Source organism: Pan troglodytes, chromosome 10 (genome assembly GCF_028858775.2).
Source record: "Pan troglodytes isolate AG18354 chromosome 10, NHGRI_mPanTro3-v2.0_pri, whole genome shotgun sequence".
NCBI lineage: Eukaryota > Metazoa > Chordata > Mammalia > Primates > Hominidae > Pan > Pan troglodytes.
Genome location: NC_072408.2, coordinates 118,646,389 through 118,661,035, shown reverse-complemented (window position 1 = coordinate 118,661,035; position 14,647 = coordinate 118,646,389). Strand labels below are relative to the sequence as shown.

General features: G+C 46.9%; 3 protein-coding genes across 23 annotated transcripts in view; 2 read left to right on the top strand and 1 right to left on the bottom strand.

The window, feature by feature from the left end:
• Positions 1-8,056, top strand: part of TMEM116 (transmembrane protein 116) — a 192,515-nt gene extending 184,459 nt beyond the window's left edge. The window contains exon 13 of the mRNA XM_063785002.1: positions 7,828-8,056. Coding sequence (XP_063641072.1) covers positions 7,828-7,978 — 151 coding nt within the window. The 3' untranslated portion in view covers positions 7,979-8,056. The remainder of the gene's footprint in view (positions 1-7,827) is intronic.
• MAPKAPK5 (MAPK activated protein kinase 5) overlaps positions 1-8,506 on the bottom strand; it is a 54,976-nt gene extending 46,470 nt beyond the window's left edge. For 12 of the 21 annotated variants that reach the window (XR_010147779.1, XR_010147780.1, XR_010147781.1 and 9 more), the window contains exon 1: positions 8,370-8,500. Coding sequence is in view for 9 of the 21 variants with exons in the window: in XM_063784989.1 (XP_063641059.1) it covers positions 8,370-8,405 (36 nt within the window). In the remaining 12 variants the exon portion in view is untranslated. Of the gene's footprint in view, positions 1-8,369 lie in introns of all 21 variants that reach the window. The other 9 variants (XM_063784997.1, XM_063784998.1, XM_063784993.1 and 6 more) reach the window with 3 other exon arrangements.
• LOC737952 (putative uncharacterized protein encoded by MAPKAPK5-AS1) lies at positions 8,374-11,368 on the top strand. The gene is made up of 2 exons (XM_003952305.5): positions 8,374-9,805; positions 10,660-11,368. Exon 1 carries the CDS (start codon positions 8,374-8,376, stop codon positions 8,791-8,793), a length of 420 nt encoding a protein of 139 aa, XP_003952354.5. The 3' UTR covers positions 8,794-9,805; positions 10,660-11,368.
• The last annotated feature ends 3,279 nt before the right edge of the window (positions 11,369-14,647 follow it).

Below are 14,647 nucleotides of genomic sequence, written 5' to 3'. Positions count from 1 at the left end.
GCCAACATGCCGAAACCCTGTCTCTACTAAAATACAAAAATTAGCTGGGCGTGGTGGCAGGCAACTATAATCCCAGCTACTCGGGAGGCTGAGGCAGGAGAATGACGTGAACCCGGGAGGCAGAGCTTGCAGTGAGCCACGATCGTGCCACTGCACTCCAGCCTGGGCCACAGAGTGAGACTCCTCTCAAAAAAAAAAAAAGAAAAAAAGAAAATGGGTTCTCATTATCCAGGCTTTCTTTTGGTAAAAACAGACTGGCAGCTGGTGTTTTATCTTCTCCCTTGAAGGTTCAGAGGTTAGCAGCTTTATAGACAAGGGTAGTCCTGATCATAAACTTGACTGTGTTTACACAAAACGGCAGTTAACCTAGCTCTTCCTGCCTTAAATCCTGGCACTCACTGCTCTTCCTTACTCATAAATGTCCTTTGTGGCATTGTTTTCCCCAGAACAGGGCATTTTTGTCTGCATTAAAAACCCATTCAAGCAGATATCCTTTCTCCTCAATGATTTTCTTAATGGCATCTGGGAACTTGTTTGCAGCCTCTTGGTCAGCAGAAGCTGCTTCTCCTGTTACCCTGACATTTTTTTAAGCCAAACCTCTCTACAGTTATCAAACCATCCTTTGCTGGCATTAAATTCTCCAACTTTAGATCCTTTACCTTCCTTTTATGACACAATGACTTTTTCTCGAAAAATATTAGAGTCTATAGCTATGCCTTTCTTATAGCACTCTTGCACCCACGTAAAAGCTGCATCTTCAATATGAAATAAAAAGGTATTTTGGCCAGGCACAGTTGCTCATGCCTGTAATCCCAGCACTTTGGGAGGCCGATGCAGGCAGATCACAAGGTCAGGAGTTCGAGACCAGCCTGGCCAACATGGTGAAACCCCGTCTCTATTAAAAAGACAAAAATTAGGCGGGCATGGTGGCACCCACCTGTAATCCCAGCTACTTGGGAGGCTAAGGCAGGAGAATTGCTTGAACCTGGGAGGCAGAGGTTGCAGTGAGCCAAGATCACGCCACTACACTCCAGCCTGGTCAACAGAGCAAGACTCCATCTATGAAAAAAAAAAAGGATATTTCACAACCAGTCGTGGTGGTTCATGTCTATAATTCTAGCACTTTGGAAGGCCAAAGTGGGACGACTGCTTGAGCTCAAGAGCTGGAGACCAGCCTGGGCTACACAGTGGGACCCGTGTCTCTACAAAAAAAAAAGTTATTTTAATTAGCCAAACATGGTGGTAGACACCTGTGGTCCCAGCTACTAAGGAGGCTGAGGAGGGAGAATCACTTAAGCCTAGAAGGACATGGCTGCAGCGAACTGTGATCGCATCACTACACTCCAGCCTGGGTGATGGAGTGAGACTGTCCTAACAAAATAAAAGAAAAAGAAAAAAATGTGCTAAACTGGACTTCATAAAATTTAAAACCTTTTGCTCTTCAAAAGACACCATTATAAAATGAAAAGATAAGCCACAGACTGGGAGAAAATATTTGCCAATCACATAGCTGATAAATGACTTTTATTCAGTTTATAAAGAACTCTAGGCCAGGTGCAGTGGCTGACGCCTGCAATCCCAGCACTTCGGGAGGCCGAGGCAGGCAGATCACAAGGTCAGGAGTTTAAGACAAGCCTGGCCAACATGGCAAAACTAAAATTTTTAGTCTCTACTAAAAATACAAAAATTAGCTAGGCATGGTGGTGGATGCCCATAATCCCAGCTACTTGGGAGGCTGAGGCAGGAGAATCACTTGAACCCGGGAGGTGGAGGTTGCAGTGAGCCGAGATCGTGCCATTGCACTCCAGCCTGGGCAACAAGAGCAGCAAGACTTTGTCTCAGAAAAAAAAAAAAAAGAAAGAAAGAAAAAAAAAAGAACTCTTGGCCAGGTGCAGTAATCCTAGCACTTCAGGAGGCTGAGGCAGGCAGATCGCTTGAGCCCAGGAGTTCAAGACCAGCCTGGGCAACATTGTGAGACCCCGTCTCTAAAAAAATTAATAAAAAAATAAATAAATAATCCTATAACTCAATAAGGCAAAGAAATCAATTTTAGGCTGGGCATGGTGGTTCACATCTGTAATCCCAGCACTTTGGGAGGCCAAGGCAGGCGGATCACTTGAGGTCAGAAGTACGAGACCACCTGGTCAACATGGTGAAGACCTCATCTCTACTAAAAACACAAAAAATAAATAAAAAAATACAAATACAAATACAAAAAATTAGCTGGGCATGGTGGCGCATGCCTGTAATCCCAGCTACTTAGGAGGCTGAGGCAGGAGAATCGCTTGAACCCCGGAGGAAGAGGTTGCAGTGAGCCAAGGTCGTACCACTGCATTCCAGCCTGAGTGACAAAGCGAGACTCCATCTCAAAACAAAAAAAAGCAATTCTAAAACGGGCAAAAAGAGGCCAAGAACAGTGGCTCATGCCTATAATCCTAGCATTTTGGAGGCCAAGGTGGGCAATCACCTGAGGTCAGGAGTTCAAGACCAGCCTGGCCAACATGGTGAAACCCCATCTCTACTAAAATACAAAAATTAGCTGGGCATGATGGCAGGTGCCTGTAATCCCAGCTACTCGGGAGGCTGAGACAGGAGAATCACTTGAACCCGGGAGACAGTGGTTGCAGTGAGCCGAGATCGTGCCACTGTGCTCCAGCCTGGGCGACTGAGCAAGACTCCATCTCAAAAAAAAAAAAAAAAAAAAATGGGGCAAAAGATTGGAACAGACCCTTCACCAGAAAAGAAACATGAATGTCAAATCTGCACACAAAAAGATGTCCAACAGCATTAGTCATTAGGGAAATGCAAATTAAAAGCGTAATACCACTACACACCCACCAGAAGGACTAAAATAGGAAGACTGAAAATACCAAATATTTGTGAAGATGGTAGAAAAAAACAGGACTTTCAAACACTGCCAGTGGGAATGTATAATGGTACAACCACTTTGGAAAACAGTTCGGTGGTTTCTTAAAAAGTTAAACATAAATTTACTATACTGCCCAGTTATTCCACATCTAGCTATCTACACAGAAGAAATGAATACATATATTCACACAAAACTTGTAGTTTTATCACTTTATTCACAACAGCTAAAAACTAGAAATAATCTAAATGTCCTATAACTGAGAATGGATAAGCAATAAAGACTACTGCTCAATAAAAAGAATGAACTGCTAAAGCATGCACTAACGTGGATGAACCTGAGAAATTTGCTAAGAAATCAAACACATAAAATTGGTAAGCTATTAAGGAAATAATTTCTGGAGAAGGCAAAAACTATAGTGACAAAGCAAATCAGTGGCCCTAAGGGGCGAGGAATGGGAACGGGGCTGACTGCAACCAGGCAGAAGGAACTTTCTAGTGGGGATGGAAATGTTATACACCAGAGTGTGATGATGGCTGCATGCCTCTATAAATTTACTAAAAATTACTGAACATTTACACTGAATGTACTGAACTGTACATTTATATTGGGGGTATTTTTATGATGTACAAACTATACAATTTTTTTTAATTTTAAAAACTAAGGAAATGGATTTTCACAAACTCCATCAAATATTAACGACTCGCTATATATATAATAGAAAACAATATGTAAGAATCCCTAATCCCAAAATGTCCACTCTCCAGATTTAGCTAAGTGCCTTGGGTGTAGCAAAGTCATGGGGCTATGGGACTAGAGATACAGGTAATAGAAGATACAGGGAATAGAAGATAGAGCCTCCACTTACAGCCATTTGACCTTATCCTAAATTTTTTTTTTTTTTTTGCACAGAGTCTCACCCTGTCGCCCAGGCTGGAGTGCAGTGGAGCAATCTCAGCTCACTACAACTTCCACCTCCCATGTTCAAGTGATTCTCCTGCCTCAGCCTCCCGAGTAGCTGGGACTACAGACATCTGCCACCACACCCAGCTAATTTTTTTTTGTTTTTTTTTAGTAGAGATGGGGGTTTCACAATGTTGGCCAGGCTGGTCTCGAACTCCTGACCTCAAATGATCTACCCACCTCAGCCTCCCAAAGTGTTGGGATTACAAGCGTAAGCCACCACGCCCAGCCCCTTATCCTAAAGTTTTTAAGAGTACAGTAGTCCCCACAGATAAGGGAGGATATGTTCCAAGACCTCCAGTGGATGCCTGAAACCTTGGATAGTAGTGAGCCCTATACATACTGTTTGTTCTGATAACCAAGATGACTACTAAGTAACTACAGGATAGGAAGCATATACAGTGTGAACATGCTGGGATGATTCATGTCCCAGGCAATATGGCAAGAGATTTCATTACACTACAAAGAATAGTGCTTAATTTGAAACTTATGAGAGCCAGGCATGGTGACTCACACCTGTAACTCTAGCACTTTGGGAGGCCGAGGAGGGTGGATCATGAGGTCAGGAGTTCGAGATCAGCCTGGCCAACATGGTGAAACCCCGTCTCTACTAAAAATACAAAAATTAGCCAGGCATGGTGGTGCACACCTGTAATCCCAGCTACTCGGGAGGCTGAGGCAGAAGAATTGCTTGAACCCAGGAGGCAGAGGTTGCAGTGAGCCAAGATCACGCCACTGCACTCCAGCCTGGGCATCAGAGCAAGACCGTCTCAAAAAAAAAAAAAAAAAAAGAAAGAAACTTATGAATTATTGATTTCTGGAATTTTCCACTTAATATTTTCAGACTGCAGTTGACCATATGTAACTAAAATTGTGGAAAGCAAAACCGTGGATAAGGGAGGATGAGATCTTAAAGTCCAATCAACCCACTCTCAGGTAGTCTGGCAGCAAGAGTTAAAGTGTTGTGGCTGGAGGCCAGGAAAATAGCTTTCCAGCTGAACACTACAGGTTTGTCTCAGTGCTCACCATCTGCTGAACACCCCCCAAAAAGCAAAACAATGAATACAACACAATGCCACAGACCAAATGTTTTTTATTTGATGTAATGCTGGCTTGCTTCCAAAGCAGTACATCCTAATCAGTACTGATTTTCAAGTCCACCAATAGGTATTGGCTGGACATGCCCAAATTAGCGTAGATTCACCATGACCTATTGAGTACTTCTGAGTGAAGAAAAGCTAAAAAAATTTTAAGAAAATTGGGCTGGGCAAGAGTCAAGTGAAAAAAACAACTCTTTCTAAAGCACCCTTAAGTTGCTATGAGCTACTATTCATTGAGCTCTTGCTGTTAGGTATTATTATTTTTTTGAGAAGGAGTCTAACTCTGTTGCCCAGGCTGGAGTGCAGTGGCATGATCTCAGCTCACTGCAACCTCTGCCCCCCAGGTTCAAGCGATTCTCCTGCCTCAGCCTTCTGAGTAGCTGGGATTACAGATGTGTGCCACCACACTCGGCTAATTTTTGTGTTTTTAGTAGAGACGGGGGTCTCGCCATGTTGGCCAGAGTGGTCTCCAACTCCTGACCTCAGGTGATCCGCCCGCCTAGGCCTCCCAAAGTGCTGGGATTACAGGTGTGAGCCACCGTGCCTGGCCTAGGTATTATTATAAGCACATTTGGGTATATCTGCTCATTTAATCCTCAAAAACTAACAAACAAACCAACAAAAAACCCTATGAGCTGGGAGTGCTTTTATCCCATCTACAGATGAGGAAACTAACGAGACAGAAGTGAAGTGATGTCGTACTCAGACACACGGCTAATAAAATAGAAAGGCTGGGCTGGGCGTGGTAGCTCATGCCTGTAGTCCCAACACTTTGGGAGGCCGAGGCGGACAGATCACCTGAGGTCAGGAGTTCGAGACCAGCCTGGCCAACATGGTGAAACCCCATCTTTTCTAGCAATATAACAACAATAACAACAAAACAGCAATAACAACAAAAATAGCCGGGCATGGTGGTGTGCGCCTGTAGTCCCAGCTACTCGGAGGGCCAAGGCACAAGAATTGCTTGAACCTGGGAGGAGGCGGCTGCAGTGAGCCGAGATCACACCACTGCACTCCAGCCTGGGTGACAGAGTGAGACTCTGTATCAAAAAAAAACATAGGGTGAGATTTCAACTGAGTCTACCTAGAGAAGCTATAACAACCACTAAGTGACATTGCTGCCCTATTTGTATACTTATCTCCTGGAACTATGTCTCTCTTCTGTTCAAAACTCTCCTATAGTTCCCCTTTTAATCAGGGTCAAAGCCAAAGTTCTTACGATGGCCTACAAGGCCCTAAGTGCCTTGCTTCCCATTGCTGCTCTACATCATCTCCACTGACCCACTGCATTCCAGCCACCTTGCTCTTCCTACATCACACTACACCTGCTTCTACCTCAAGGTCTGTCCTTGCTATTCCCACTGCCTGTTATACTCTTCCCTGAGACAGTGGTGGCTTGCTCTCGCATTTCCATCAGAACTCTACAGTGTCACCTCCTCGGACTACCCTATTTAACACAGTACTCCTCACCCTTTCCACACTTAATTAAAACCACCTAGCAGTAACCCCACCCTCTAGAATATAAGCTACATGACAGTAGGGACATCGAGGAGTCTGGCTTGTACCATTTGTGCCTAGGACACCATCTGGCACACAGGAGACAATGTTTAAAAACTGGCCACATATGCTTTGATTCACAACCCAATTAAATAACTTCAGGCGGCATATCATGCCTCTGTGCCAATAAAACCCAAACCAAGGCTGGGCGCGGTGGCGCACACCTGTTATCTCAGAACTTTGGGAGGCCGAGGCGGGCAAATCATGACGTCAGGAGATGGAGACCATCCTGGCTAACACAGTGAAACCCCACCTCTACTAAAAATACAAAAAAATTAGCTGGGTGTGGTGGCACGCGCCTGTAGTCCCAGCTACTGGGGAGGCTGAGGCAGGAGAATCACTTGAACCTGGGAGGTGGAGGTTGCAGTGAGCCAAGAGCATCCCACTGCACTCCAGCCTGGATGACAAAGCCAGACTCCGACTCAAAAAAAAAAAAAAAAACTCAAAACAAAAGAAGGATATGTCAAGGCAGTCTTTTAGAATCTTTATGATTTAAAACCTGGTCTTCCTTGGGCCAGGCACGGTGGCTCACGCCTGTAATCCCACCATTTTGGGAGGCCAAGGCCGGCAGATCACGAGGTCAGGAGATCGAGCCCATCCTGGCTATTACGGTGAAACCCCGTCTCTACTAAAAATACAAACAAAAGAAAAAATTAGCAGGGCGTGGTGGGTGGGCGCCTGTAATCCCAGCTACTCGGGAGGCTGAGGCAGGAGAATGGCATGAACCCAGGAGGCGGAACTTGCAGTGAGCCAAGATCGGGCCACTGCACTCCAGCCTGGGCGACAGAGTGAGACTCCGTCTCAAAAACAAACAGACAGACAAAAAACCTGGTCTTCTTTAATGTATATGTTATATGTTGATGCCTCCTTTAAAGGGTTAAGTTTCTTTGGAATGACTTGATGATTTTGAGAAACTATATACACCACCTAAAGAATTGGTAGAAGTGTAAATTCTTAATCATTACTAGCAACTGTCTTGAAGGGGAAAATAACCCCAAGCTGCCAATAGATGCCTGTCCTTCAAGATAAAATGAAATTATTCAATGCACTGGGTTGACTTAACACTACAAATAAGTAAATAATACATCAAACTTTAAGCGTCAATGTTTAATTTTCATAAGACTAATTTCTTAGCTACAGCTGTCAAGACAGATAACTGGCAAGACAGATAACTGAGTGGGCAAAATGTGCCTTTAAAAAAAAAAAAAAGTTAAAAACAGGTTTTAGAAAACTTATTTTATTTGTGTAATTTTCGAACACACATTTGCTTTTCTTTTGGTTTAAGTGCAGTTAAGTCACAGGAACTGTTAACTTTTCCTAAGTAAACTCAATGCTTCCTAGGAGAAAGAAGAGGAAAAAGAAAAAGGGAAGAATACACGGAAAAGTGAGGACAACCTATTCCCCAAGGGACAGGTTTTGTACGGCGAACCACCTTCTTCCAACGGCAGATTTCCAGAAGGCTGATTTCAAACAAATCGGGAGGGATGGATAAATTCCAACTCTCCAAGTTCTGTAGACCATCCGGAAGCAAATGCTGGCGGCCTTGGGGAGTGATCGAAACGTGTAGTAGTAGTAGTAGTAGTAGTAGGGCTCTCTTCGTCCCATTCATTGACACTTAATAGTGTCTCCAGGCCACTCACCTCTGTTCCAGCTGAGCACAAATCACACTCACCAGGGAAGCTAGAGGGAGTCGGACACACACCTACACCCACACCCATACCCTTGGCCCCAGGGCTGTAAAGCGCGATCCACGGAATCCGGGGGAGGCCGAAACCCGGTAGTCGATGGAACCTCTCACTGCAAAATCTCCCTGCTTTTTGAGGCTAGAGCCGAGAAGAACGCCACAGGACAACGCGGGGGAAGAGGGGGCACCTCCCCCTTACCTTGATGGCTTTGTCCATGTCGCTCTCCTCCGACATACTCAGTGGGGCCCCCACAGCCAGGAGAGGCGGAGGCTGCTCAGCAGCCCTGTCCCCGCGCGGCCGAGGGAGCAAAGGGCTCGGCACTCGGGCCCCTGGGCCTCGTGGCGACGGGCAGCAGCCGCCCCTCGGGACCGGTGGGGATGAGGACCCCGGCGCCGGCTCTGCTTCGGCGGGCGGCTCTAGGCTGGCGGCAGCAGCAGCGGCGGAGGCGGCGGCCCCTGGGGACAAGTCTTTGTGCTGGGCCCCGCGCGGCCGCCTCCTAGCCTCATCCCCAGCTGGGGAGGCAGGCTCCCGGGGTAGGGCGAGGCGGGGAGGGCCTCGACCCGGGGCGCTGTGCAAGGGCCTCGCGGGGCCGCCGCTTAGACCTGGGCTCGCCAGGTCCTAAAGAGGAGCCTGCGCCTCCGCCTCCGCCGCCTGCACCGCCGCGAAGCCGAAGCCGAAGCAGAGCTCGGCGCCGCTGCTCCCGCCGCCGCCTCAGCGCCACACATCGCCGGGACACCCGCGCCGGGCAGCCCCGCCGGCCGCCCTCACGCACGCGCTGTGCCCCGCGGGAGCTCCAGGCCGCCCCTCCTGCCGCCCAGCTTCGTGACTCCACGGCCCCACGCGCCCCTTGCTGCCTTCCGCTGGGGTTTCCGAGCCGCCCCCGAGCCGCGCACCCGACTTGCAGGCGTCCGCCTGGGCCTCCCTAAGACACGCCGCATACAGGACAGGCCCCTGGGCCTTCCGCGGCGATGGCGCTGCGCTAATGACGTCATAGGCCCGGACTCGCGTGAGTGCGCGTGCGTTGGGGCCTCAGCCTTTATCTCCACTCTGCGGAGATTCACGCCTGGAAAACGCTCTTCTGAGAGGATCTGTGGAGGTCAACCCAGGAGAGAGAAGACAGGACTGAAGCACTGAAAGGGTCCTGCCGTAAGGGCGCAGGATTGTATAGAATATATAATAGCAGTAGCAGCTCTGTTTACGGAGCATTAACCTTACGTGGAGTTATTTCCTGCATTTCCTCCTTTCGTCTTTACAAGGTAGCCGTTTGGCGTCGTGAGGTATGGATGTTCCCATCCCTAATTTGCAAAATAGGTAACTGAGGCTCAGGAGAGCTAGACTAGTTTGTGCACAGCCGAGAAGTGGTCAAGCTAGAATGGGACCCCAGGTTTGTGCTCCCTGCTCTCCACCGATAACCTATCAAAGGGCTTTGCAAGAGCTTTTGACTAATCGTCTGTCAATGGTTCTTCATTCACGTATTAATTGCACATCAGTATGTGCCAAATCTACTAGACATTGGAGAAACAGTAGGAACAACACATGGTACCGGCACATGGATCTTTCAGGAAAACGAAGTAGGTAATAAACAGGAAAAAGCCCGAGTCTGATGCTAAGAAGAACATAAACAGGATGCTGAGGTAAGAGAATAACTGGATGTGGGGACTTCTTCGTATTAGATGATTAAGGAAGGAATCTCAGGAGGTAACATTTAAGCTGAGACCCCTGAGGAATGAGAAAGGGCTGGCTATTGGAAATCCAAGGAAAGATTTCTGGGCAGATGGGTAGAAATTTTAAGGTGGAAATAAGCTAAATATGTTCAAGAATCAGCAAGAAGGTCATTGTAGCTGGAGTAGATCGAGTAGGAGGAGACTGATAAAGGGTGAGGTTGGAGGCTGGGCGCGGTGGGTCACGCCTGTAATCCCAGCACTTCGGGAGGCCAAGGCGGGCAGATCACTTGAAGTCAGGAGTTCGAGACTGGCCTGGCCAACATGGCGAAACCCCGTCTCTATTTCAAAAAAAGAAAAAAAAAAAAGTATAAAAAGGATGAGGTTGGAGATGTGGGCAGGGGCTGCATCATATGTGGCCTTTGGGGGTCATAATCAGGACTTTGGATTTTATTCTAAGCTATTGTAAGGTTTTAAAGTAAAGAGTGATGTGAACAAATTTGTTTTAAAAGATCACTCTGCTTTGTAGAGAATAGAATATAGGAAAGCAAGAATGGAAACAGAGCTATTAGGAGGCTATTGGAGAATAATGCAGATGAGAGATTATTACACTGTCTGAACTAATGAGGTGGCGGTAAAGGTGTAGAGAAGATGGATTTTTTTTTTTTTTAAACGGTCCCACTGTCTAGAGTGCAGTGGCGTGATCACAGCTCACTGCAACCTAGACCTCCTGGGCTCAGGCGATCCTCCCACCTCAGCATCCTGAGTAGCTGGGACTATAGGCGCATGCCACCATGCCTGGCTAATTTTTCGTATTTTTTTTGTAGAGATTGGGTCTCTCCACATTGCCCCGGCTGCTCTCCAACCCCTGAGTTCAAGTGATTCACCTCCCTTGGCCTCCCAAAGAACTGGGATTACAGACGTGAGCCACCGTGCCTGGCTGAGAAGATGGATTTAAGATATGTTTTGGAGGTAACATTGTCAGGACTTCCTGAAGGATTAGATGTGGAAGGGAAGGATAAGAAACAGACCAAGGATAACTTTCAAATGTATGCTTAAGCAACTGGATGGATAATGATGCCATTGAGTGAGTGAAAAACTTGATGGAAGTGGAAGATTCAGAGTTCATTTCTATCTAGGTTAATTTGAGACATACCAGAGCATAAGTTAAGTAAGTAATTGAATATTGGAGTGGAGACTTAGTCGTCTACCGAATTATTGTTTTCTTTGTCGGACATACACCTACACTGCATTCCTCAAAGTAAATTTAAGTGTGGCTCTGTGCCTATGCTCTCCCCAGCGGAAAGTGAGCAGAAGAGGTGTGCAGTTTCCAGGCCTGGCCCATACAGACCTCCAACAGGTGCTCCCCTGTGCTGTTACTCCTTCTGCCAACTGGAAGCAGATGGTGACCAGGCTCTGGAGAAGGCAAGGCCTGAAGATGGGAGATTCCTAAGTGGAGGAGAACTGTGCCTTACTGACCTAAATATCCACTCAGTATTGTTATGTGAGAATAAATAAACTTGTGTTGACCGTTTACTTACTTTGAGTCTTTTGTTCTAGCAGCTTTGCCTATGCTACCTAATATGAATAAGAGCAATGATCCCGCGATGAACTTTGGGAGAAAATTTTTAAATGACTTCAATTGACATCTGTAACAGGAAATATTCGTGCAAAAGTAATTGTGGTTTTTGCCATTTAAAAGTAATGGCAAAAACTGCAGTCATTTTTGCACTAACCTATAGAAGATGCCTTGGATTTATTCATTCATTTCATCCAGTAAGAATTTCTCTCTGCCAGGCTCTATGTCTTGTAATAGAGATGCAGAGATGATGTCGTATAATAGAGATGCAGCAATGAAGAGACAAGGTCCCTGCTCTCAAGCAGCTTTTAGTCTAGCTGTTCAACTTACCGACTTATTTGCATATGCTTTCCCACTACCTAGAAACTCATGCTTCCCTCATAACACACACACATACACACACAGCCTGGTTTCTACTCATTCTTCAACTTTATTCTTCTTTGAGGCGGAGGCTCACTGTGTCCCCCAGGCTGGAATGCAGTGGTGCGATCTCGGCTCACTGCAACCGCCGCCTCCTGAGTTCAAGTGATTCTTCTGCCTCAGCCTCCTGAGTTGCTGGGATTACAGGCACCCCCTGGTGCCTGGTGGGATTACACCACGCCCGGCTAATTTTTGTATTTTTAGTAGAGACAGGGTTTCACCATGTTGGCCAGGCTGGTCTCGAACTCCTGACCTTAGGTGATCCGCCCACGTCAGCCTCCTAGAGTGCTGGGATTACAGGCGTGAGCCACCACACCTGGCCAATTCTTGATAATGTTTTTTCAGAAAGGCATGCCTTGCCCATACCCTCCTTTCCTAATCTAAATCAGATGTTCCTATTATCCTGTAACTAATCTCAACAAGGGAAAGAATCTTATTTGTCTTATTGGTCATATGTCCCTAATACCCAGTCCATTGTAGGTACTTAATAAATTTATTTGTCGAAGGAATCAATGAATGGAGAAGGCAGAACCCTGAAGAAAGCGGTTTCTTCCAATGAAATTCCTCTGTTTTTTGCTGGTGTGGCAGCCCTGGTTCACAGCCTCCAGTGATGCTCACATCTTGGTATTTATGATCTTATGTAGTCCTCTCGCCCTGCATGTGGTCTGGATCAAGTGGTTTGCTTTCGGTGAACAGATGTCATGTTCAAGATTAGGTAGCAGAAAAACTCTGGCTTCCATTGGGGCCCTCTCTGACTCTTTTACTTATCTGCTCTTAGGGAAGCCAGCTCACTTGGTTCCTAAGGCTGCTGTAACAAAGTATCACAAATTGGGTGGCTTAAAACAACAGAAGTTTATCCTCACAGCTCCAGATGCTAGAAGTCTGTAATGAATGTGTCAGCAGAGGCCAAGTACTGTGGCTCACTCCTGTACTCCCAGCACTTTGGGAGGCCAAAGCGGGCAGAGCACTTGAGGTCAGGAGTTCGAGACCAGCCTGGCCAACATGGTGAAACCCTGTCTCTACTAAAAATAAAAATAAAAAAATTAGCCAGTGGTGGTGGCAGGCACCTGTAATCCCAGCTACTCTGGAGGCTGAGCCAGGAGAATCACCTGAACCCGGGAGGCAGAGAGGTTGCAGTGAACAGAGACCGCACCTGTGCACTCCAGTCTGGGCAACACAGCGAGACTCTATCTCAAAAAAAAAAAAAAAAGTGGTGGGGCACGGTGGCTCATTCCTGTAATCCCAGCACTTTGGGAGGCCGAGTTGGGCAGATCATGAGGTCAGGAGATCTAGACCGTCTCAGCTAACACGGTGAAACCCCCCATCTCTACTAAAAATACAGAAAAATAGCCAGGTCGGGTGGCGGACTCCTGTAGTCCCAGCTACTCAGGAGGCTGAGGCAGGAGAATGGCGTGAACCTGAGAGGCACAGCTTGCAGTGAGTCAAGATCACGCCACTGCACTCCAGCCTGGGCGACAGTGTGAGACTGTCTCAAAAAAAAAAAAAAAGTGTCAACAAAGCCATGTTCCCTCTGAAGGCTACAGGGAAGACTCCTTCCTTCTGGTGGCTCCAGACAGTCCTTGGCATTCTTTGGCTGTATCACTCCAGGCTCTTCCTCTGTCTTCACATGGCCTTCCCTGTGTGTCTCTCTGTGTCCTCTCCTCTTAATAAAACAGTCGTTGGATTTAGGGCCCAACATCATCCAGCACGATCTCATCTTAATTACATCTGCAAAGACCCTATTTCCAAATAAGGTCACATTCTGAGCTTCTGTGCAAACATGAATTTTGGGGCAATATACTATTCAGTCCATTACAGACATGGCGAGGAACTAACGTCTCTTACCAGCTGCCAGTGAGTACCTAAGGACTACCCACACATACCTGAGCTTAGAAAGGATACTCACCAAATTGAGCCTTTAGCTGATGGCATCCCCAGCCCACAACTTGATCGTGGCCCCGTAAGAGACTATGCCAGGCGCACCCAGCCAAGCCATACCCAAACTCCCGACCCACAGAAACAGACTTTTAAATGTTTTTTAAAGTACTAAATTTGGCCGGGCACAGTGGTTCACGCCTGTAATCCCAGCACTTTGGGAGGCTGAGGTGGGTGGATCACTTGAGGCCAGGAGTTTAAGACTAGTCTGACCAATATGGTGAAACCCCATCTCTACTAAAAGTACAAAAATTAGCCGGGCGTGATGGCGCCTGCCTGTAATCCCAGCTACTCAGGAGGCTGAGGCAGGAGAATCGCTTGAACCCGGGAAGCAGAGGTTGCAGTGAGCCAAGATCACACCACTGCACTCCAGTCTGGGCGACAGAGCAAGACTGTCTCCAAAAAAAATTTTTAAATTAAAAAATTAAAAATAAATAAGGTTGGGCACCGTGGCTCACGCCTGTAATCCCAGCACTTTGGGAGGCCAAGATGGGTGGATCACGAGGTCAAGACTGGCCTGGCCAATATGGTGAAACCCCGTCTCTACTAAAAATACGATTACTCAGGCATGGTAGTGCGTCCGGAATTGGTGGGTTCTTGGTCTCACTGACTTCAAGAATGAAGCTGTGGACCCTCGCGGTGAGTGTTACAGTTCTTAAAGGTGGCGTGTCCGGAGTTTGTTCCTTCTGATGTTCGGATGTGTTCCGAGTTTCTTCCTTCTGGTGGGTTTGTGGTCTCTCTGGCTTCAGGAGTGAAGCTGCAGACCTTCGCGGTGAGTGTTACAGCTCATAAAGGCAGTGTGGACCCAAAGAGTGAGCAGCAACAAGATTTATTGCAAAGAGCAAAAGAACAAAGCTTCCACAGTGTGGAAGGGGACCCAA